This window comes from Saimiri boliviensis, chromosome 6, assembly GCF_048565385.1.
Source record: "Saimiri boliviensis isolate mSaiBol1 chromosome 6, mSaiBol1.pri, whole genome shotgun sequence".
Classification (NCBI taxonomy): domain Eukaryota; kingdom Metazoa; phylum Chordata; class Mammalia; order Primates; family Cebidae; genus Saimiri; species Saimiri boliviensis.
Window position 1 is genome coordinate 61,335,573 of NC_133454.1, and position 24,661 is coordinate 61,360,233.

The window sequence follows — 24,661 nt, forward strand, 5'->3', positions numbered from 1 at the left end:
TTCCTCCATGTTATGAAGAAGGGAGAACAATCTCTGTATTACATAACTAGGTTGGGAGTGCGGTTTCAACAACATTCCATGCAAAATGCTCTATGCCACCCAGAAAAAGGCCTAATTCAGCAGTCCATTCTAAAAATGAAACTTGTTCTGGCTAGGGTATAGATATTTCTAGATATTCCCTATTTCAATTTCACAAATAGATCTTTCCTTCACATTCAGTTAGTCCAGAAAAATGGCTTCATTTGAAAAAAAATAAAAACTAACTTCTTACCAAGTACATTAACCATGTAAGTCACATATTTCACATGTCCAGACTTGTTTTCCACCATGCAGGAATAGTTTCCGGAGTCCACTGGGTCAATGCTGTCTGTGGCAAGATGAGAATACAACCTTCTCCAGTTGGTTCCTGGTGCAATGTCCTGCCCATCCTTTAGCCAATACACTTGAGGAGCCGGGACCCCACTCACCACACACTCCAAGGTTACGGGGCTACGAGAAAGAACAGCTAATGCCTGTGAACGGGTGGGGTGAAGAATGTGAAAATCATCTGAAGAAGGATCTGGAAAAGGAAAGGAGATGAGAGATGATTAGTAAGTATTCACTTCTAATGTCTTGCTTAGCAAGACATTAGACAGAACAATGTCTAACAAAGCTGTGGGCATCACCATTTTCCCACTTATTCTTAATACTACAAGGTCCTATTTGGCAGTTAAATCCTTTTTAGTTGAGGATTAAAATGTTTTGTGGTCCTTTAGGGCTAATTCTGAACTGGGAGTTTGAAAATGCAGAATTCCCAACACGTTCAGAAGCCATATCTTTATTGTACCCTGACTATTGGTGCTACCTCAACCCAACTGCCATAACCTAAAAATCAACAGTGATTTTCATTATATCTGAAAGAAAGAGAACAGACATATCTCTTTTTTCCCCCAAAATTCACAGACACCAATTTAATTACCACTACTGTAAAGTTGTATCTCCTTTATTTCTTCTTGTTTGAGCAAAGGGCAACATTCTCCACATGTATTCACTCTGTCACCTTGGCCAAAATTCAAAATTCCCCCCTGTAAGTTACATTTTTAAAGCATGTACAGTACTCTTCTATAATGCATTAATGTATTTACTTTTTTTTGAGACAGAGTCTCACTCTGTCACCCAGGCTGGAGTGCAGTGGTGTGATCTCAGCTCACTGCATGAGCAATTCTCCTGCCTCAGCCTCCTGAGTAGCTGGGATTACAGGTGCGCACCACCATGTCTGGCTACTTTTTGTATTTTTAGTAGAGACGAGGTTTTGCCATGTTGGTCAGGCTGGGTCTCAAACTCCTGACCTCAGGTGATCCACCCACCTCAGCCTCCCAAAGTGCTGAGATTACAGGCATGAGCCACCACACCCGGCCTGTATTTACTTTTTTGGTAAGACTTTTTATGATAAACAAATAGGATTTGAAAAAAAATGAACTATCATTGCCCAACTTTTTATGAGGACTCTTCTTCTTCCAGTTACCATTATTGTCCCAAATACTTACGACTCACAAGGAGCTTTCGGCCAATAGGTTCAACTTTTAATTCATGTGTGACAGGATTATAAGCTGCACATTTGTATGATCCCTTGTCCTCTAAGGATACATTCAAAATCTGAAGATTTCCTGATGGAAGGATTAAGTAATTCTCTGAGGAAGGAAGGGAGTGCAGTTAGGCCTCTCCCTTTATGAAGGACACCACAGCACAACTAAAACTCACAAAGTTTGATCATTGTGTTTATTCTATCTTATTTTATTTTAGAAATGGGGTCTCACTCTGTCACCCACACTGGAGTACAGTAGCATAGGTACGGCTTGCTACAGCCTATAATCCTGGACTCAAGCGATCCACCTCCCCAGTAGCTGAGACTACAGGTGCGTGCCACCACACCCCATTAATTTTTAAATATTTTGTAGAGATGGGGTCTCACTATATTGCCCAGGCTAGTCTTGAACTCCTGGCTTCAAGTGACCTTCCTGCTTCAGCCTCCCAAAGTGCTAGGATTATAGGCGTGATCCAGCAGCTAAGTTTAGACATGAGATTAGCAGCAAAGCGGCAATCAAGGAAAATTTATTAAATGAAGGAAAGGGAAAGTCAAGGCAGAATAGAAAAAAAAAAAGTCAATACAACGAGCATAGCAAATCAAACCCAGCAGAAGCGTTTTAACAACGGTGAATCTCAAAGCACAGGAAACAGGCTTCGACTTTGGCAAACCTCTACCTATAGCACTGGTCACAGTGTTCCTGCATTGCCTAGTCATTCATTTCTTTTCCCCACAAAAACATATTCAGAGGCTACTTTCTGCCAACAATGGCCAGGCACAAGTGCTACGGCAAGGAGGAGAGCAGATGAAAGCCCTGCACACATGCAGCCGGCATTCCAGTAAGGAAGTATGGGGAGGTCAGAGAAAAAGACATACAATAATAAACTAACAAAAACATGAATAACACTGTATCAGGTGTGATCAATTCAATGAAGAAAAGCAAAACTAAATAAAGGGGACAGAGAGCACCAGGTATATCATTTTAGACAGAACCACGAGGAGGGTCTTTTCCAAGGAAGTGAAAGCTGATCGGGTCCGAAGGAACTGAGGGAGTGAGCCCTCAGGGTATGGGGCCGTAATTATTTGTATATTGTAACGTTTTATTTTAGTCCTCTCCACTTACGCCTTCTGGTATCCGCAGTTCATCCCTAGCATACGGAGCTTAGGGGCAGGTTATTTAATGAACATTTGTTCTGTGTGTGCCACCGGCTTTTCACAAAAGGTCTCACCTGTGGAATGTTTCAGCCATTTTCCCCGGATTTTATAGCGCACCTCAGCTTTGGGGTTGCTCTCTGGTACCCTGCAGCCAATGAAACCAGCACTTTTTTCTTCTGCTGTAATAACATGCTTTGTGGATGAATCAAAATCACCAAGAACTGAAATAAGTAAGAAAACAAATAAATAAATGCAAATTTGAATTTTTTTCCCAAAGGAAGTTTAAAAATAAGAAACAACATCTGCAGCACAGTCTTTTGTGGCAGCTGACTCCAGTCCAGAGGGCTGCATGATCTTTTCATCTCAGAAAGCAGTTGGGGTAAGCCACTCAGGAGGCTGAGGTGGAAGGATTGCTTGAGCCCGGGAGACTAAGGCTGCAATGAGTCAAGATTGCACCACTGCACTCCAGCCTGGGTAACAGAGTGAGACCTTGTCTCCATAAAAAAAAAAAAAAGAAAGAAAGAAAGAAGCGGCTGGGGCAAAGGTGCATGGTTGAAGGATAAGACTTAAGTCATGCAACCCTTTTTCATAGGTCAATGCTTCTAGGGAACTAGAATAAATACAAACTACTCCTAAGACATGTAGAACTATAAAACATTATTATTCCCATTTGATCAAGATCAGTCCTTTTCAACCCAGTGCCTCATCAAAACTCACTTTCCCTATGGATCCTTTAATCTGTTTGTAGCTATTCACACTGCAATAAAATGATTTCTGGAATGAACACAGGACATCAAAAAAACAAGGTAGGATGTCATTTAGATTATATGAATCTACTAACTCGGTCTCAACTCCTCCCAGTTTTAGTTCACTACGGATGGAGCCTGCGGGGAAGATCTCTTTATGATCTCCAGTACTCAAAGCACTCAGCACCCTGCCACAAGGAATTCAGCTTTCCAGTGTATGTCTTACAAGCTGTCCATGGGTCACAGCTCTATAAAAACATTTACTCTTCTCAGTTATGACAAACTCACTACTCCTGGGGAATCCAGATTTGTTCTGTAAATAGGGGTGCCCTTACAAAGACGTTTTCCATTACTGGAAGCCATCACCGTTTGAAAGGCAGATGGCTCAAACTTACTAAGAAAAACCATGCATTCCAGATTTTCTGTAAGTTCAATATTCAACATTCCTTTCTTTACAGTTAATGTTTTTTCTGATTTTTAACCACGGTTTCAATTAAATAAATTAAAATCACTCAGTAATCAAGGCAAATAAAACAATTAGATGTGAAAGAAAGACAAAGGACTCCAGGAAATAACTAAGTGTCAGAGTAGACAAAGGCTTTTGTTGTTACTGATATTATGGACTTCCAAGTACTCATAAAGAAATAGTTTAGAATTCATATTAGAAAAGTGTCCTTCCCTGGAAAAGCTGCAGAGATTAGAGAAAAAAAAAACTGTCCCGTGTCACTTTAAAAAAATCATTTCCATATCACTGTTACCAATTACATTAGGCTATGCTTGCAGAGGTCTAAGTGCACTTCCCCAACTTATCCTCACAGCAAGAGTCAAGGCTGAGATAGGAACTCCCATGTGCCTTAAACCAAAGCCTTTCCCTTCTTCAGAAACGCAAGCACTAACAGTAATTTCAAGAAAACCCACACATAAGAGGGACACAATTAAACTCACCTGCCGCAGATACTGTTGCTGGGCCACTCACAACAGCACCGATGCTATTGTTGGCCAGGCACTGGTAGTGACCCAAAAGGGAGGAGTTAAGAGAAGGAATTGTCAAAGTCCCCTGATGAATCTTAAGATGTTCCATATTTCCATCCAATTTTTTTCCATTATGCAACCATGAGATATGAGTGGTCACAGGTTTAGCAGAACAATGTAGTACGACAGGTCCACCAAGTTTCTGGATGGCAGAGAGTGGCTCAGAAGTAAAATAAGGTGCCAAGTCTATAAGGGAATATAATATTCCCCATATGCAAAGAAAGCAGGGGAGATAAGATGAGAGAGAAAGAAGATGCCATTAAACACATTTCATCTGAATCTTTATAACTAAAGGCAATCTCTTATTTTATATACGTTACAGTTCTTGAGATGGTTGCAAAAGTTCCAGCAAAATTCTTATAAGCCTATTTATTAGAAGTAAAAAAGGGCATCATGCTGGCCTAGGACTTAGGTCACAAAAGACAAGAATGCTGATGATATAATCAGATACAATACCAATCCTATTAATAAGAAGTAACAAAGTGCAGGCTGGGCCCCAGGGCTCCTGCCTATAATACCAGCATTTTGGGAGGCCAAAGCAGGTGAATCCTTGAGCTCAGGAGTTCAAGACCAACCTGGGCAACATGGCAAAACCCTTCTCTACAAAAAATACAAAAATTAGCCAACGTGGTGGTGTATGCCTGTAGCTCTAACTACTCCAGAAGCTGAGGTGGCAGGACTGCTTGAGCCAAGGTGGTGGAGGCTGCAGTGAGCTGTGACTTCACCAGTGCACTATGACCTGGGTGACAGAGGGGGACCCTGTCTCAAAAAAAAAAAAAAAAAGAAAGAAGAAAATAGTAAACTACTCTTTCAATAAAGTGACTTGGAAGAATTGGAAGTTAAGAACCTGAAAAAGTGAAGATGACTTTCCAAATAACAAGAATTATCCCCTATTTTACCAACAGGATTCAATTTATGACAGCAAGTTATTCTACAAATTAAGACTACGGTATTTCCTTACTACTTCCCTTCAATATAAAATAATGTTTAAGCTTTAAGAAAACAGACATAGAAAGTTAAGAAGCCATAACTGAAATAAAAAGGCTATCCTTTCTTAAATATAAGGCTTAGTATTTTTATCTGGCATTTGAAATTGTTTTGTATGTTATTTCTATTACTCCCAGAACTTAGGAAGGCAGGGGTGTTCTTGCACTAAAGTATCCATGCAGATCCTTCTGTTCCAACCCAAAAGTGAGAAGGGGGAAGAAATATTTGTTAATTTGGTGGAATAAAAATACTTAAAAGAAAAAAAGTCAATAAATTGCTGAATCTACTTCTATGGAATATTTAATCAGAAATGAAGATTAGGGGAAGTATATTTATTGCCTGAATCTGGGTTTGTTGTTTAGCAAAACAGAAATAAAACCACAAAATCAATTTTTTCCTTACCAAATCTAATACAGCTATACAGTATTTTTAGCAGATATTAAAAATAAATAGTACTCAATGAATAAACATCACTGTATTTGTATATACTTACATATTCACCTTTACATAAGCCTCAAATAAAAAGAAACGCATATGAGCCATGAGTAGGCATGGGGCTTACATACATATTTAACAACAAACACATTTATGCTTTTCAGTAACCCAAAGAGGTAGACAATAAATTAGGCAAGGTCATAAGAGAAAGCGGCAGACCTGAGAATTGAACCACGTTCTCTCACTCCCAGTTGAACATAGCATCGTGCTGATTCTAAAACTTCTCTTTGGTACATGTAGTCAGCATTTTATTTCTGCTCTTTCCAAATTCAGAAAGTAGTAACATATCTCCTTATTGAAAAAAGTATGATTGGAAAATATGCATTTTTTTTTTTGGAAAACAAAAGGAATAAATTACAAGGGACAGGAAGGACTGCGAATGCCCAAAGCACTACTAAGAGATCCTTAAATTGCTTAATTTATCAGGTTTTTAAATCATGTCATTGGTCAAACCGATCTTAGAAACATCTTTAGATACCACCATTACCACCAAGCATTGAAGTACAAATTTATTTTTTACAGAAGTAAGACGAGTAAAGGCCAAACCACCCCACCCCGCAATTCTACTCTTACCTGAACTCACAGAAGAGCACAGAATTGTAAGTGTAACATACAGCAGTGTACATAAGGGTCCAAGATCCGGATGCATAGCGCCAGATTACAGAAGCAGGCAGGACAGGCTTCCAGAGCAAAACCTAGGCCGTGGTTCACTAAAAAAACATTAAAAACGAAAAATGAAAAAAAAATGTAAACCATTAAAATCTTTCATCTGAGCAGCTGGAGCTGTGAGCATGACAGCTGCCATCTATTTTGAAAGCTCTGTGTAGAGTATGTCAAATACTAGGCACCTAAAGATCCAGATCTTCCCAATTCACAAGCTGATCTCTAGACACTAGAGCTAGAAGTTTTGCTCATTCTTCCAAGGTACTAGGATACCTCTTACTACACAGAATGAATCACTCCAAATGAATACATTCAACTGCCTATAATGCATTTCTATTTACACATCTCACATACATATAAAACTCAATGAAACCAACATGTATTCTCCTCCATATCCCCCAAAATAGCAACTGTAAGGAAAACAACAGAATAATGGCTACCACTTATGTAATATTTATTTACTATGTGCCAGACACCATCTTAGTGCTTTAATATATGACTTTAATCTTCACAACAACCCTGTGAGATAAGTCCTACTGGTTTTCGTCCCTTTCTTCAGATGGAGGACTCCTGGCTCATGGATTGGTCAAGCACAAAGAATATCAAGGTCAGGACTGTGTTGGGATTGGGATTGTCACTATTATGAGAGAGAGATAAGCCAAAAAAAGGACAGTAATGGATGAAGCCAGAGAGGAAGGCTGGGCCAGATCACATCCAGCTTTGAAGACCACAGTAAATATTGTGGGATTTATTCTAAAGGCAAGAGCAAACCCTTGGAGACCACAGAGAAGGAGAATGATGTAATTTTATTTATGCTTTTAAAAGATCACTTGGCCAGACACAGTGGCTCACGCCTGGAATCCCAGCACTTTGGGAGGCCAACGTGGGCTGATCACGAGGTCAGGAGATCAAGACCATCCTGGCTAACACAGTGGAACCCCATCTCTACTAAATATACAAAAATTAGACAGGTGTGGTGGCACAGGCCTATAATCTCAGCTACTTGGGAGGCTGAGGCAGTAGAATCTCTTGGACCTGGGAGGTGGAGGTTGCAGTGAGCCAAGATCACACCACACACTCCAGCCTGGGAGACACAGCAAGCCTCCGTCTCCTCCCAACCAAAAAAAAAAAAAGAAAGAAAGAAAGAAATCATTGGCTGGTGAAGAGTAGACTGAAATGGAAAAGAGAGACCAAGCAGGACATACTGTAATCACCCCGGAGACAGATGAGGACACAGTGGTTAGTGCAGTGAGTCAACGCGGAGGTGGTAAAAAGTATTTGGATTCAGAATATATTATAAAGGTAAACCCAATAGGATTTGCCAAAGGCTTGGATATTCTGTGGGATAGAGACATGTGAAGGATAACTCTTGGGTTTTGATGACAAAAAAATTAAATAATAGCCCTGTTGACTGAAATAGGGAAGACTAGAGAAGGAGAGACAGAAGAAAGCGTTCACCACTGGTTCTGTTTTGGCCAAGGTAAGTTTGAGCAATCTATTAGACATCCAAATACTACTGTCAACAGTGGCATGTATGAATGTGGAGCTGTATGAAGAAATCAGATATGGAAAATGTAGATGTTAAACGTACGAATGCCTTGGCACGAGATGAGCTCTCTCTAAGGAAAATATGTTTAGAGGACCGAGGAGAGGAGGAGAAGAGAAGAGATAGAACAGAAGAGCTTTGGAATACTCCAACCTTTGAGACTGGAAGTAGCCAAGGATACTCAGCAGAAGTAGTCGATGAAATAGAAAGAAATCTATTTGTCCAGGGAGAACAGAAGCAATATTTCCAGGCTGGGCATGGTGGCTCACATCGGTAAGCCCAGCACTTTGGGAAGCTGAGGCAGGTGGATCACTTGAGGTCAGGAGTTCAAAACCAGCCTGGCCAACATGATGAAATCCTGTTTCTACAAAAAAAAAAAAAAAAAAAAAAAATTAGCTGGATGTGGTAGCACGCGCCTATAATCCCAGCTGCTTGGGAGGCTGAGGTAGGAGAATCGCCTGAACCCAGAAGGTGGAGGTTGCAATGAGCCCACAGTGTGCCACTGCACTCCAGGCTGGGCAACAGAACCAGGCTCTGTCTCAAAATAAATAAATAAATAAAAGATTTTTAAAAAATTTTAAAGAAATATTTTCAGAAGAAACACTGATGAGAAGCAGAGTAAGATGAGACACTATCAGAAAGGCCTACTGAAGGTCACTGGTGATATTGACAAGAGTGGTTTCAGTAGAAAGAAGAAAAAAGCATGATGGTGGGTTCAGAACAGAAAGGGAAGAAAGGAAACGGAAAGCAGGCAGACACTTTCTTCCAGGGTTTTGCTATACAAGGGCAGCAAAAAAACAAGAGAATTGCTGAAGACAAATGGTAGTCAAGGAATGGTTTGTTTGTGGTGTGTGTTTGTGTTTTACTATAGAGATAGTACAGCACATTTGGTAAAACTAAAAAAGTTTCACGCAACCCACCACTGGCAAGAATGTGGGTAAAAATCATTATCCTATATTGCTGGTGGAAACAAAATCAGTTCATACTTTTTGGAGGTAGTTTGCTATTTCTATCAAAAATCAGTCATGCCACAAACACTTACTGAATGCTTATCATATGCTAAGACTATCCTAGGAAGTGGGGATTGAGCAGTTTGAAACGTATATATAAAAATAAGTAACACAGACAAAAATGTATGCCAGATATTCAAGTAGGAGAGATGGACAAGATAAAAGATAAATAAATAAAACCAGTAAAATCAAAAATGTCCATGCCATTCTCTAGATACGGCCAATTCTTTCTCTTCTGTGCTACCTCTATACCTTGGACATGTGTATTGACTGCACTCAATACTCTCTTATATAACTCATCTGGTGACACAGCTATGACCTCTTTGAAGGCAAGAATGACATCATATTTAGCTTTGCATAGCAGAGAGTAGGTATTTCAAAAATGTTTCTTAAAAGGAAAGGATTATATTAATATAATGCAATTCTAAGAAGTATCTTAAAGAGTAGTGTTTAATGAGAACTGCCATCTCATCTGAATTTAGTATATTCTAGCTATATCGTTTATTCCTTCACTCATTTATTCATTTCATATATGTAATTTTAAAAATCAACAAAAAATTCAGTAAGTGCCTACTATATGCCAGGCACTATGCCAGACTAGGCTACTGTATCTGCAAATCCTGCCCCATGTTCCTGCTTAGCCAGAGCTAGACACTGGACTTATGACCACTGAATACAAAAAAAATCTAATGACAGTGCTACATTAATGACATTTATAAATGAAACTTTTATATGCATTTTCATTTATGCAAAGAAAGGTTAATACCAACCATTAATAAAATTAGATAATAATACAAAGGAGAGTACGTTAAGTATAGTTTTTAATAAATCAAATAGTATCCCCCAGAATCTGCTCACTTTCTCTATGCCAAGTACTCCAAAATCTAAAACATCCAAACTCAAGTTTCTCTAGCTCATGGGTATCAGGTTATGAATCTGCTTTTCCAGTTTTTTCTTGCTGACTTCTTTTAAAAAGTGGGAGAGGGCCTATTGGCACCACTCTTCGGCAGAAGAGTCCAGCTGTGTGAAAGCTTTTTTGGTTTATTTGAATTCTCACTTGGTTCAAGGGTAAGAACTGACACACCACTGGAAAGCAGTCAAAGCAAAGTAAACATTCAAATAACTTGTTAACAGGGGACATTTTCCTGAGAGAACAAGGACAAGAAGGATTGTTTCTTCCTTTTGCCAAATCTTCCAACTATTTATTTATTAAAAAGCAGTGAAACAAATTTCAGAGTCAACTTTAACCCTAGTGCATGAACTACTGAGTTACTTTATAGCTGTCCTTGAAAGTTTCCCAGTTCATTACAGCTACCTAAATATTATCACACAGGAATCTTCTTTATTAAGTCTATCTTTCTATTGTGTTACTCTTTAAATGCTCTCAGTTTATTTTGGAAGTTGGAAAGAACCTATGACCATAAAAGGCATTTAAATACGTGTTGGCTTGATTTATATTTATTCAAGGCAAGCCTGCTCCGTTTGTTAAAGAACTGTGATAATGACAACAAGGAGTTGGATTCTGCTGTTTTATGGAGTCGGGTAGCTTGACATTACAGTCAACAGCCAGCGACAGTACGCCAGGCCCAACCTCACAAATAAACATTACTGACTACACATAGGTTAGATATGTATAAATCACAGTATACTCATTAGCACTATTGGAAAATCTTTCAATGCTACATCATTTTCAAAAGTACTATATCAGGAAATAAATCCTTAATATAAGTGTTATGACTATTAAGTTATTAGAAAACCAAATTTATAAGTAATGTATTTATATGTGTGTGCATAAATACACACAAGTGTGTGTGCGTGTGCATGTGTTTATGTGTATTTAAGTTCCCCTACATTGCTCTGGCAAATAAACACAATTTTGTTTGACAAAGTTTACCATAACTAAACAAGGTTTCTGTCATCTTATTCACAAGTCAGTGGCCTTAACATGTATGTCATTTTTCTCACCTCTAGAAATTGACCTTGGCAAGGGAGACAATGACCCTAATTTCCTCTACATAGTTGTTATTCCATCCTCCTTACCTTTTCTTTCAATCTGAAAATAATAACCAGCAGAGAAAAAAAATCCATGGTAAGAACAACATCCCACTTTATACCACGCACACCACACATCATATGGGCTCGTTACCACACCAAGGGTGCTTCACTTCCGTTCTAGCGAACATAACATTCAAATCTCCTCAGGTAAAAATTAAAAACAGAATTGTGATTTAAAACATGTCAGAGAGAATAGAGTTCTGATTGAAATCACACTGCCTTTTTTATTTTTTTTTTTTATTCAACGTTTCTTTCATTTTGAATTTTTTTAAAGCACTCCAATGCTGTCAAAATAATGCCTGTGCAGGGCACGGTGGCTCAAGCCTGTAATCCCAGCACTTTGGGAGGCCGAGGTGGGTGGATCACGAGGTCAAGAGATCGAGACCATCCTGGTCAACATGGTGAAACCCCGTCTCTACTAAAAATACAAAAAATTAGCTGGGCATGGTGGCGCGTGCCTGTAATCCCAGCTACTCAGGAGGATGAGGCAGGAGAATTGCCTGAACCCAGGAGGCGGAGGTTGCGGTGAGCCGAGATCGCGCCATTGCACTCCAGCCTGGGTAACAAGAGCGAAACTCCGTCTCAAAAAAATAAATAAAATAATAATAATAATAATGCCTGGTGATATTTTAAACAAAATAATCAAGTTTTCTTTGCATATTTTATATGTCGGTTTTAGAAGTAAAGAATTGCTAAGTTTCTACAAATACTCGGCAGAAAAAAAAAACTTACACCTTCAATATAATAACACATCAGTATTTTGATATGCTGCCTTCTCATCTTTTTCATATATGTGGTATGCCATTTTTACATAATTGTGATCATACATGTTATAGCTTTAAATGCTTTATTATTTAATGATCATTATTCCTTATTAAAATTCGTTTATTTTTATTTTTTTGAGATGGAATCTTGCTTTGTTGCCCAGGCTGGAGTACAGTGGCGTGATCTCGGCTCACTGCAGCCTCGGCCTCCCAGGTTCAAGCAACTCTCTGCCTCAGCCTCCCAAGTAGCTGGAATTACAGGTGCACGCCACCACACCAGATAAATTTTTATATTTTTAGTAGAGACTGGGTTTCGCCACGTTGGCCAGGCTGGTCTCAAACTCCTGGCCTCAAGTGATCGACCTGCCTTAGCCTCCCAAAGTGAGTGTGTGTGTGTGTGTGTGTGTGTGTGTGTGTGTGTGTATTTAAGGATTATAGGCATGAGCCACCACCTCTGGCCCTTATTAAAATTTTTCATAAACAAGACCCTTAACAGCTGCAGTCACTCTATTGTATGGATGTCCTGTATTTTAGTTTACTTAACCATTCTCTTTTGGATAGTTAGGCTACATTTTTATATGTGTGTGTATATATGTATTTTGTTGCTATACTAGATAGCTATGAATATTTTGCCCGTAAATCTTAAACCACTCTTCTAACTATGCCCTTAGGACATTTTTAGGAGTAGAATTACTGAATCAGGGAGTACAAACATTTTCAAGACTCTTAATACATACTGTCAAGTTGTGCTCCAAAGAGAGGGCCCCAGTAGCCAACCCTGTCCCTCACAACCAAAATCAGCACATAAAGGTAACTCCCCATCACCAGCATATGGTTTAGATCCCCACACTGTGGTAAGCAAAGTATGGCTATAAATCATGACTTTGAGTAATTAACTGAAATACTTGCTAAAGCATAAAGCAACTTTCGTTCTTGAATCTATTAGGGATTTTTTAAAAACAATATTCTAAAGTTACATACAAGTAACTGGAAAAAGAATGAAAGGCATGGACATTGCAGGCCATATTTATCAAACTTGTCAATCCGAGAACTTCCAATGACAACAAAATCTCTGCTTTTTACCCACAATCTACTATACAGAATAAGGAATTACTGTTGTTACACTGTGTGGTTTTAACTCATTACACATATTTCTCAAAATAAATTTGTATCCAAAAACTGCTGAAACTTTAGGGGAATATTTGCTGAGAGTCAAAACAGTAAATTGCCATTCATTTCAAAACCATGTTCTCCCTTTCCTACTGCTTTTCTTGTCCATATAAAATATATATACCTCTATTTCACTAATCTACTAGAGGTAATAAAATAAGTGAAGGGGTTAGACTTTGAATTTGATTCCTTCTGTGAGAAACAGAAGTGTTAGGCTCATCGAACCCAGTGGTCTCAGATGGAATTAACATGACCACAAGAAAGTTCTTCCATCTCCTTCATATCTTCATATAAGCTAGTGGCCAACATAATTCCATTCTTCTCACTAACATTCTGAGTGGCTTTGTCTGAGAAGATGCTTAGTGGTTGCTTTGCTCTCAGGAAAGCACCTGGTACTAGCCTTTCGAGAAAAAGATTGTAGAACATGCACACACACAAACACACAAAAAGCAGCTACAAGTAGTAAAACCATTAAACCACCTACAAATCAAAACAATTTGCTCCTCAATGCTATAAAAACCTTTGGAGGCTCCCCAGTCTCATATGGCACGAGTACTGCTCCCAAAGTCCAAATGCCACTAAACAACAGCTGCTGTTTCCTAAATTATAGGGCTTTCTTTAATCCTTTCTCCCACATCCACATAGAAGGTAATCTGTCATATAAGCTGTACTGTATATGCCTTTCCAAGCTTAGAGCATTTCTGTGGGCAGAGGGAAGCTAAACATATACCTCATCTTAGAATAAGAAAGGAAATACTTTCCTAACGTTTACTTAACTTATTGTTCAGGTTGTGAACTTATTGCTTTTATAACCCCTTTTCAACATGCTGCCAGAATAATCCTTTGGGAAAAGTCTTTCCTGAATTTCTAGATTTGATTACTTTGTTTTTGAAGCAACGCCTTTGCTTTCATAAGGACGATTAAGGCTGTCTTTCTGAATCATTCCTCTCCCCAGCCTTCTACCTCAAACTTTCTTGTAGTTTTCTTTCATGCTTAGGAAATAACTGATTAATCTGTGAACAAAAACTTGGCTTTGAGATCAGTATAGTTCTTCAAAATAGGAAATTATTTAAGTTAGATTCCCTTTTTAAAAAGGCATATTATTCTGTATGAAACGTGGTAATTTCCTTTTTTAAAACAATGATTGATCCCAATTTTCAATCTATTTCAAAATATGCTATTGATCAACTAAGAAAATATTATTTTCAGAACAACAAAGAAAAACTAAAAATATCTAAACTAAACATGTCTACTTAAAAATTCTTGATTTTTAAGAATGGGTGCGGTGGCATGCGCCTGTAATCCCAGCACTTTGGCAGGCCAAGGGGGCAGATCACAAGGTCGAGATCAAGACCATCTTGGCCAACATGGTGAAACCTTGTCTCTACTAAAAATACAAAAAATTAGCTGGGTGTGGTGGCATGCACCTGTAGTCCCAGCTATTCTGGAGGCTGAAGCAAGAGGATCACTTGAACCCGGGAGGCAGAGGTTGCAGTGTGCCGAGATCATGCCTAGCTGAGATTGCACTCCAGCCTAGTGACAGAGTGAGACTCTGTCTCAAAAAAAAAAAAAAAAAAAAAAAAAATCTTGATTAAGTACTACCAAGATTAATTAAGTGCAATTTCAATTACAGAAGTCAAAGGCAGTATACACTTTTTAAAAACCCATTGGACTATCTTGACCTTAACCACAGGCAACTTTAAATCTCCTATCAGGGCCAGGAGTGGTGGCTCATGCCTGTAATCTCAGCACTCTGGGAGGCCAAGGTGGGCAGATCATCTAAGGTTGAGAGTTCGAGACCAGCCTGACCAACATGGAGAAACCCTGTCTCTACTAAAAATACAAAATTAGCCAGTCATGGTGGGACATGCCGGTAATCCCAGCTACTTGGGAGGCTGAGGCAGGAGAATCGCTTGAAATCGGGAAGTAGAGGTTGCAGTGAGCTGAGATAGTGCCACTGCACTCCAGCCTGGGTGACAGACAGAAACTCTGTCTCAAAAATAATAATTATTATTATTAAATTAAATTCAAATTAAATTAAATTAAAAAATAAATCTCCCGTCAGTTTTCTACATTCTGAACATTAATTTAACTAAGAAGCTAACATCATTTCCTACACAAATTTCTCAAAGAACTCCACTTTTTAAAGTAAGTATTCATTCAATCAATCCATTTAATACAAAGAACATCTACTCTGGACAAGAACCTATGAGGGGTACAAAGATGAGGAAGGCACAATAATCCCTGAACTTAAGGAAACTGCTCAACTGAGAAAGAAAGGCATCAACATCATTATCCCGAGAATAAAGAAAAAAGTCTTAAGTGCAATAAGAGAGTAAAAAGTATTGAAAGTTCAAAGCAGAGGAATTCATCTTTTATTCAGTAAATACTTGGTGCATGCTTACTATATATCAGGCACTGAGCTATCCTGAGAACTCAACCATGAATAAAAGAGACATCGCGTCTGCCAGCATGAGGCTTACAACAAGGTAAGGAAAGGTGACAAGTAAGGAAACCATTAAAATACAGACTCATCCAACATAGGAATGGCTCAGATAGCAACTTTCTGTTACAATGACTCTTAGAAAATTATTCCACTTTTTTTAAAAAGCATAATTTTACTCAGTATCACAACTTTTTCAATCAAAAACTAAAGAAAAACACTCTAAAAAGTGATACTCTTGATATAGCTTCAGGCAAAGCTGCACACCCAGTTTCTATGATGTTGCAGTTTTTAGACTTTACACCACATCATGTAGAAAAAATTGAATTGCATGCTGTTTCGATGACCCCAAACGTTGTGCTTTGTGTTCAGATGCCAAGTGAGAGGGAGGACAGTGAGCATTCTACTAATCTTCTGTGAGATTCTACTAATTAGTGAGATTCTACTAATCTTCTCTCTGCAGTGTGTGTGCACCATTTCCGTGAGTTGTGAAACACTCTTGTGTTGGGCTTTTGTTTTGCCATAAGGTGATTTGGGGTGTGTGTGTGTGTTTTTTTAATGCAGTTTGAATGCAAAGTAACTACGAGCCTTAAGAAGACTTCCAGTGTCCAAAAATCCACTTCCTGACTCTATACCACCCTTGAAGGAATTCCTCACCATTCCTCTTTCACCAGCATCAAGGTCTCTCTACCTCCTTTGACAAGCATAATAAACTCAGTGCATTTTATTTAAGAATAAGCTGGATTTATTTAAAGTACCTTTTACCATCTCTACAATGTGCTTTCACTGCTCCATTGATATATTTTTCTATCTGTGAAAACTGGCTATCTTGGATTGGGACAGAACAAATCATGAATTTTTCCATGAAAAGCAATGGACATGCTTTTCACCAAAAGGCAGAATTTTTAGGAAACAAAGGTTTTCAGAGATTAAAGCAGTTACGTGCGAAAGGAACAGGTAAGCAAGAGCGTAAAGCAAATACAGGTGCTCCAGGAAAAAGAGAAAGCTCATGTAACCTAGATTTGAACTTGGAGAGGTGAATACTTCTCAGAGGAAACAATAACTAGGTGAAATGAGATGGATACGTTTGGGGGAAGTAGAGGAAGGGAGGAAGGGAAGGAAGGGAAGTATTCCAAGCAGAAGGAACAGTGTGTTTGCTGAATCACAGTAAGGAGGTCTGGGCTGGAGAATACAGTAAAAGAAGGGTAAGACACAGTGAGGGAAAAGCTACATAGGTGAGCAGAAACAAGAGTGTAAAGAACAATATAAATCACGTGAAGGTGTTTGGCTTTTATTCTGAGAGGAGGGTGTTAAAGGCTTTTAAGCAGGCAAGGACATGATCAGACCTGAGCCTTTGAAAAATTACTGACACTGCAATGTGGAAAATGGCTGATGATAAGAGAAGTTAGAAAGCTATCGTGAAAGACATGGGGACTTGTACCGGAGAAACATAACGGGATACATTTGAAAGGTTTTTAAAACAATTTTAAGATGTGCTCATATTTAAAAGATCTAAGAGGCTAGGACAGTGGCATACACCAGTAATCCCAGCACTTTGGGAGGCAAAGGTGGGTGGATCGCTTGAGCACAGGAATTCCAAGACCAGCCTGGGTAACACTGGGAGATCTCATCTCTATCAAAAATACAAAAATTATCCAGGTGTGGTGGTGCACACCTGTAGTCCCAGCTACTTGGGAGGATGAGGTGGGAGGATTGCTTGAGCCCAGGAGGTTGAGGCTGCAGTGAGTTATGATTGCACCACTGTACTCCAGCCTGGGTGACCGAATGAGGTCCTGTGATCAACAGGACTTGAATAATGAATGAGTTGGACTGGAAAAGAATAGACCACTAGGACCTAGGACATCTTTGGAATCCATTCAGCTATCCATTTCTGTTTCCCCACTGAAGGAATCAAGGCTGCTATCCAGACTTCTGACTTAGACGAGTGAGTGGATGATGTGCATTTACTTAAACGGGAAATGTGTAAGGAGCAGCAGGGACTTCTGCAGTCTGCTGCTGCTGTTTAAGGTGGTGGAGAGAATGAAGAGCGTCTGAAGGTATGGAGATAATGAGATGAGCTGGATGTAAGTGGGGTTCTAACGAAGGTTGAGCAGGCAAGCAGAAAGTCTGAAGCTCTTAAGAGAGATTTGGGTCACAGATGATGCTATGGGGGGGGAGGGGGCAACAGCAGACACAGAACTATGGTTCAGGCTGAATCCCACAACTACCACGCTTGAAGGGGTAGAACTCCTCATTCAAAATAAACCACACTATCGATACTACTAATGAAAAATTTTGAAAACAAAAAAGGAAAAGACAGAAATAATATTCCAGGGATGGAATCAAACACTCAGACTTTTCTAAAACGGAGTTTCTTATTGTGATTAAATTTCACATTTCATATTGTTGTACCTTTCCAAGGTACTATAGTGTAGGGTGATCAGACACATTCCTTAACCGTTGACTCCTTCATGCTTACTAAAGGCTTTCATTAGGGACAGACTTTATGCTTTCCACATGTGGTCTCTAAAATGAGAGTAACAGCTGGCATACATCTTCCGTGATTCTACAGGAGGAAAGGAGAGACAAGGTGCTATGCTAAGTCTAGTTGCAACAAACATACTATGTAATAGTATGCTGCTCTCTGGGGCTTATAGGGGTTCTTTTTTATTAGAAACTGGAGAATTTCTTAAAGAAGTCATGTGCAATTAACAACGAAATATCTTCTCACCTGCCACTTGGCTCCCAGTCTATACGAGGAACATATAGATCTTATCAAAGTAAAGCTGCAGCATCTCAGACACTTAGGTCCACTGTCAATCACTGGGAGTGCTCTCTTCCTGCCAGGATGAAGCCCCCTGGGTTTGAAATGCAGCTTTCCATAGTACTCACTTTATAAGCACTTATTAATGATCATGCAATCATTCAGATCGACTTAAAAAAAAAAGTTCACACCTACAGACTTCACAACCCTTCCCCCACTTCTCTCAAGTCTCAGTCGGGTCAGCCAAGCATACAAACGATCCTGCTGCCTGCAAAAGCATTTCCTTTCACTGTGGACTGCCAAAAGTAGAGGAAGAAAATGGAAGTGACTTGGAGTTATGGCACCAAAAAAGGCCAAATGAGCAAAGAAATAATCAACTCCACATGAGCCACTTCAGCTCCAACACAATGAAAAGGGCCCAGGACGAACCCCAGGAAAGGTCACCAAGATCAAGGGTCACATGCAGAAAAAGGCCACAGTGAGGGGCTGCCAGCTGCAATAGGAATCAATGTGGTCCTAATTACACACAGAAGGAGAGGGGGCAAGAGCTCAGTTAGGTTCTATTCACAATATTTGTATGTTAAAAAAAAAAAAAAGTCAAGTGTTCCTGTTCCACTCTCTTTCTAAGAGACTATTTCTTCCTGCCCCTAGAGCACAGGAAGCCAAGAATTGTGAAGATAGTTCTGGCATCTACAGTGAGCTGTGCAGGAGCATTATAAATGTTTAAAAGCATAGCTGCATACGAATGGTGAAATTCTAAAAAGCAGTGCAAGAGAGATTATTAATAAGACAAAATACAGAAAATTTCAAGGGGATTATTTTGCAAGTCCCATGGAGTCAACACTTGCCATAAATCCAACACTTGGTAGATTTTCAAGTTTGTCACTGGAATTGGCTTCATGGGAAAAAATAACTGTTATGGTAACCACAAAACAAATGCTAAAAACACCATTTTAAAGTTTGCTAAGAACTAGCTATTGCAAAGATGCAGACAGACATTGACTAACCTCTGACGGAGAATGAGGAGGAGGAATATGGAAACATTTGAAAAACAGCTCCATATAAGTGTTAGGTAATATAATTAATATAGTTGTTAATAGGTCCAGCGCTTTGCTTAGACCTTACTGACTTATGCACTGGACTAACCTAAGCACAAGAGTTGCCCTGGCAGTTACAAAACACTCACCATCAAGGGGTTTGGCTTAGATTCCGTTTTCATAACACGAAAAAAATCCTCAAGGAGAAACTCATTTCCATGAAGTATATTATTCTAATACACACAGTCAAGCATTGAAAAGGCAGATAAGAAAAAAACAGAAATCTTGGAAAAGGATCTTTGCTGCAAATAAACTTGAATCAATGCTGGTTTAACACTTGGTCTCTGCCACAATGACATTTACTTTATCTTACTGTCGAGTTATGAGTTTCCTCGAGACTTAGAATATACTAATACTAGTTTCCAAGTACCTTATTCTATCTTTAAACTTGGCTATATAAAATAATGGAAGAAATCTAGATTTCTTGTAAGTCCCTGCTTTGTTCAAACTGGTAACGGGAATTAAGTCAGACAGAGCTTCATCAAAGCTGTCATCCTACCATGGAAGAGAGGCTGTGCACTGATAAAGGGGTTCTTCGAGCACATTCATAAGCTGACATACTAGTCAATCACAGGTTACTATGTAATTAATATGTAATTGGTGCCAACTGACTGACAAGTCTAAAATTAAGTAAAAGTACACACTGGCCCATACCAGGAAAACTTGCACCCTAGAAAACTTTAAATCAGTGCCAGGCAGTTAAAACCAAAGTAATAATCAAGATACAATGCCCTGATGAACTAGAAAATAGAAAAACAAACCAATTAGGATCACAATATCTTTGCAAACACAACACAACACAGCATGAAGTTACAGTCCAATTGGAAAAGCCCAAGAAATGGCCTTCGGCATCAGGTCCAGCCTGACTATAAAAAATAAAGCAGTTTGCTGGAACAACTCTGCTAGGCCACACATGCATGAAGCAGAAGCAGCAGCAGCTAGACTGTAACATAACACTGGGCAATAGCAACTAGGACGGCCAAAGAAATAATTCACAGACACTGATACAGAAAAGGTACACACACACACACACACACACATATAGATGTACACATGTATATATACTACTAAAAAACACAGCAGCAGATAGACTCAATCTGGAACACAGACAAACTAATTTCAATGATGCTTCTCTGTGCAGAATGTAATCCCTTATTATTTTCACTGTAAATGTATAAAGCAGGCATGAATATCATTCTCATTATGATTACATCTGATTTTTAAACACATACAGTCTTAACTCTAACATCATCACCCAATTTATTCATTAATGACTACTTCCAAAAAAACAAGAACATCAAATACTTTCTTTAATGTACCTCATACAACCAATAAAGGTAATTCCAAAAGAAATCCAAATTTCTTGGCACAATAACAGCAACATGAGATTAAATATGCAGTTTCCCAGGGTAAATGACTTCTTTAAAGAAACAATTCTCATGTGTAAGTTTTGGCATACTTCTTTTTTTTTTTTTTTTTTTTTTTTTTTCCTTTGAGACGGAGTTTCGCTCTTGTTACCCAGGCTGGAGTGCAATGGCATGATCTCGGCTCACCGCAACATCCGCCTCCTGGGTTTAGGCAATTCTCCTGCCTCAGCTTCCTGAGTAGCTGGGATTACAGGCACGCACCACCATGCCCAGCTGATTTTTTGTATTTTTAGTAGAGACGGGGTTTCACCATGTTGACCAGGATGGTCTCGATCTCTTGACCTCGTGATCCACCCGCCTGGGCCTCCCAAAGTGCTGGGATTACAGGCGTGAGCCACCACGCCCGGCCAGTTTTGGCATACTTCTTAAAGCTTTTGCATTATACTATACTCATATTTCACAGTTACACAATAATAGATCTTATGTTTGCAGAATACACTTTACCTGTATACACCCTTGTAGGCCTCACTCTTCTTTGAAGGACTTGTCATTGCTGACTTCTGTGCACAACATGAAGGTTTCTTTCGTTTTTAGTGAGTTTTCTTAAAACTTACAACTTTATCGTTTTGTTTTTGTTTTTGTTTTTGAAGACAGGGTGCCACTCTGCTGCCCAGACTGGAGCGCAGTGGTGTGATCATGGCTCAGTGCAACCTCTGCCTCCTGGGCTTAAGTGATCCTCTCACCTTAACCTCCCAAGTGTCTGGGATCACAGACACAAGCTACCATGCCTAGCTAATTCTTTTACTTTTTGTAGAGACAGAGTCTCACTATGTTGCCCAGGATGGTCTTAAACTCCTGGCCTCAACTGATCCAGCTGCCTCAGCCTTCCAAAGTGCTGAGATTACAGGCATGTGAGCCACTGTGCTCAGCCTTCAACTTTATTATTTATATATAAATAATATATATATTATTTATATATAAATCATATATATACATCATATAACTAAGTTAGGTCCACAGATTATAAGAATGCTGAGGAATGGATTCTTACATTAATTTTCTAAAATCTATTCATTCAACCTGTTTTCTTTCTTTCTTTTTTTTTCTTTTTTCTTTTTTTTTTTTTTTTTTTTTGGAAGAAGGGGTCTCGCTCTGTTGCCCAGGCTGGAATGGAGTGACAAATCATGGCTCACTGCAGTCCTGACCTCCCCAGGCTCATGTGATCCTCCCACCTCAGCCTCCTGAGTAGCCGGGACCACAGGCGTACACCACCATGCTCGACTAATTTTTGTATTTTTAGTAGAAATGGGATTTCACCATGTTGGCCATGCTGGTCTTGAACTCCTCATCTCAAGGGATCTGCCTCCCTCAGCCTCCAAAGTGCCAGGATTACAGGCGTAAGCAAATGCACCCAGCCCATTCTACCCATTTTCTAAGGAGAGATTATGAGTGGGGTTGGAATCTACAACCTAAAAGTACAAAGAGCAGTTTTTCATTCATTTATACAGCAAAAACACATTGAGTACCTATATTCAAGGTAGTTAGGGGAAAAATGTGGGTGGGGGGATAAAGTAGAATAAAATAAGACAGAGACCTTGACCTCGTTTCTTAAAACACTCAATCTCTGACATCTTTAACTCTTATATAGCAATTCATAAGCAACTGAATTTAAAGCTTTTTGGTATAAAAAAGTTTCAAAACATGACAGGATCCCTAATGTTTTAAAACAATATATTTAAAACAAAATTATTAGTTGGTGGTTTAAATGGATTTAGATCTCTTTCCTACAGAATGTTAGTCAGGCAGAACACTTACTTAGTGTGGCTTAGGTTCTGTCTGCAAAAGGAAAAAAAAACTCCACCATTTTTTTCCAGCTTTAGAATTATATGACAAATATTTACAGCTGCTGTGTGTAAATGAAAAAACACATAAACACTTAAAAGTTTATCTTACACTATAGCTTTGCCTCATCTATGGCAGGCTCCAAAGATGACTGCACTAAGAGCAAAGGGGGAAAAAACAGTAGAGATATATAAAAATCAACAAAACTTCAGCTCTAAACACTTAAAGTTCATCACTTCAGTTTGCAAGCAAAAAAGGTTGTGTATGTTCACTGAAAAAAAAAAAGGCAAAAAGCGAAGTTGAAAAGAAAAACAACAGTAGGAGATGTGAAATTCAGTTTCATTCTAAGAACCTGGAGAGGTGGGCCTTTCACTTTATATTCAGGTAAATCATTTGGAGAAATTTCCCTAGCAAACTTTCTTGCTTTGTGAACATCACAGCCACCATCAAACAGTGAGGTATTCACAGAACTCTAGAAAGACCATCAGAAACATGTATACAGTAGAAGAGAGAGAACTTCTCATGAAGACTCAGTATTTATCTTAAAAAAATAAAAAATAAAAAATAAAAATCTCAGGCCGGGTGCAGTGGCTTACACCTGTAATCCCAGTACTTTGGGAGGCTGAGGCAGGAGGATCATTTGAGGTCAGAAGCTCAAGACTAGCCTGGCCAACATAGTGAAACCCTCTCTCTAATAAAAATACGAAAATTAGTTGGGCATGGCAGCAGGTGCCTGTGAACTCAGCTACTCAAGAGGCTGAAGCAGAATAGCTTGAATGCGGGAGGTGAAGTTGCAGTGAGCTGAGACTGTACCATTGCACTCCAGCCTGGTGACAAGAGCAAAACTCTGTCTCAAAAAAAAAACAAAGAAAAGCAAAAAAAAAAAAAAAAAAAAGAATCTCTGGTTATGAACAAAAGAGCGTTTCCAATTTGCAAACTACCTAGTTATCAAGCATTCCAAAAACTTAGGTTTCAGATGTTTCATAACTCCACATAATCATCTTTTTCTCTTCCTAGCTTCCCTGCCAACCTGAGTAAGTACCTCAGGAGGAAAGGATCAGCTGGCAAGTGTAAGTATTCCAAAACATCAGACATGATTTTGTTTATTTAAATTACCTCCTTTGCTTGAACAGCCTTGGGGTGCAAATAAAACATACTACTAACTAAAAGCACCAACAGTAGTACTAATAAAACATCTACAAAGCAGCTTTTATACAGACAGAGGCTTTCAGTTATTTGCCTCCTAATCTCAGTACATGGAACAATGAATGTGCCCTTAAAACGAAGTGAGCTATTTCCATTTCTGCTGGAGAAGAAGAAAAAGTCAACTTAAGTCTATGGCTGGAGAGAGAGAACCCTACTTGATGCTGAGGCATTATAAAAACTTGGGCATAAATCTTACAGATGAAGAAGCATCTAGCATGAGAAACAGCACAGAAGCCATTTCCAAAGATAGATAATTGTACATAGGTCATTTTATTAAATGGAAACTACAGCAATGATTCTCAAACTTTGGGCTTTCAATAAACAGAAAATTCACAAACAAAACACCTGTATGTCCTATGTAAGCTTTCCAAAATGTTCCCTAAAAACATTTTTAAAAAATTATTAACTGCCATCTATCATCAGTATTTCATTAGAAAACAAAGTAGTAAGCAAGAAATAATTTTAGTATAAATACAGTGTATACCCCTGCTTCCCATTTTACTCCAGATGAATATAAAATCTTCATTCAAGATCATGCTGGTTCAAAGATCAGTGTCAAAAAACAACTAATCTAGGGACTTAACGTGTTCACTGTGTTAAGTCAGTAGGATTACGCTACCACTGCTCAATACCACACATTTGGCTAGGAAACAGGCTGCGTCATCTGTAAACACAGGTATTCTGCCACTCTCATCCTCAGTGTCAGTCAGTACAGTCTCCCTAAAGCCGTATCATCACTCTTCTCAGTAGTGACA

General features: G+C 39.0%; 1 protein-coding gene across 8 annotated transcripts in view; it reads right to left on the reverse strand.

Moving 5' to 3' along the window:
- Positions 1-24,661, reverse strand: part of CDON (cell adhesion associated, oncogene regulated) — a 104,000-nt gene that overhangs the window by 57,134 nt on the left and 22,205 nt on the right. For all 8 annotated transcript variants that reach the window (XM_074400825.1, XM_010334382.3, XM_074400831.1 and 5 more), the window contains 5 exons: positions 6,553-6,689; positions 4,411-4,683; positions 2,794-2,940; positions 1,527-1,670; positions 272-559 (listed from right to left, as the gene is read on the reverse strand). In XM_074400825.1, the coding sequence (XP_074256926.1) occupies positions 272-559; positions 1,527-1,670; positions 2,794-2,940; positions 4,411-4,683; positions 6,553-6,628 (928 nt within the window). In that variant the 5' untranslated portion in view covers positions 6,629-6,689. The remainder of the gene's footprint in view (positions 1-271; positions 560-1,526; positions 1,671-2,793; positions 2,941-4,410; positions 4,684-6,552; positions 6,690-24,661) is intronic.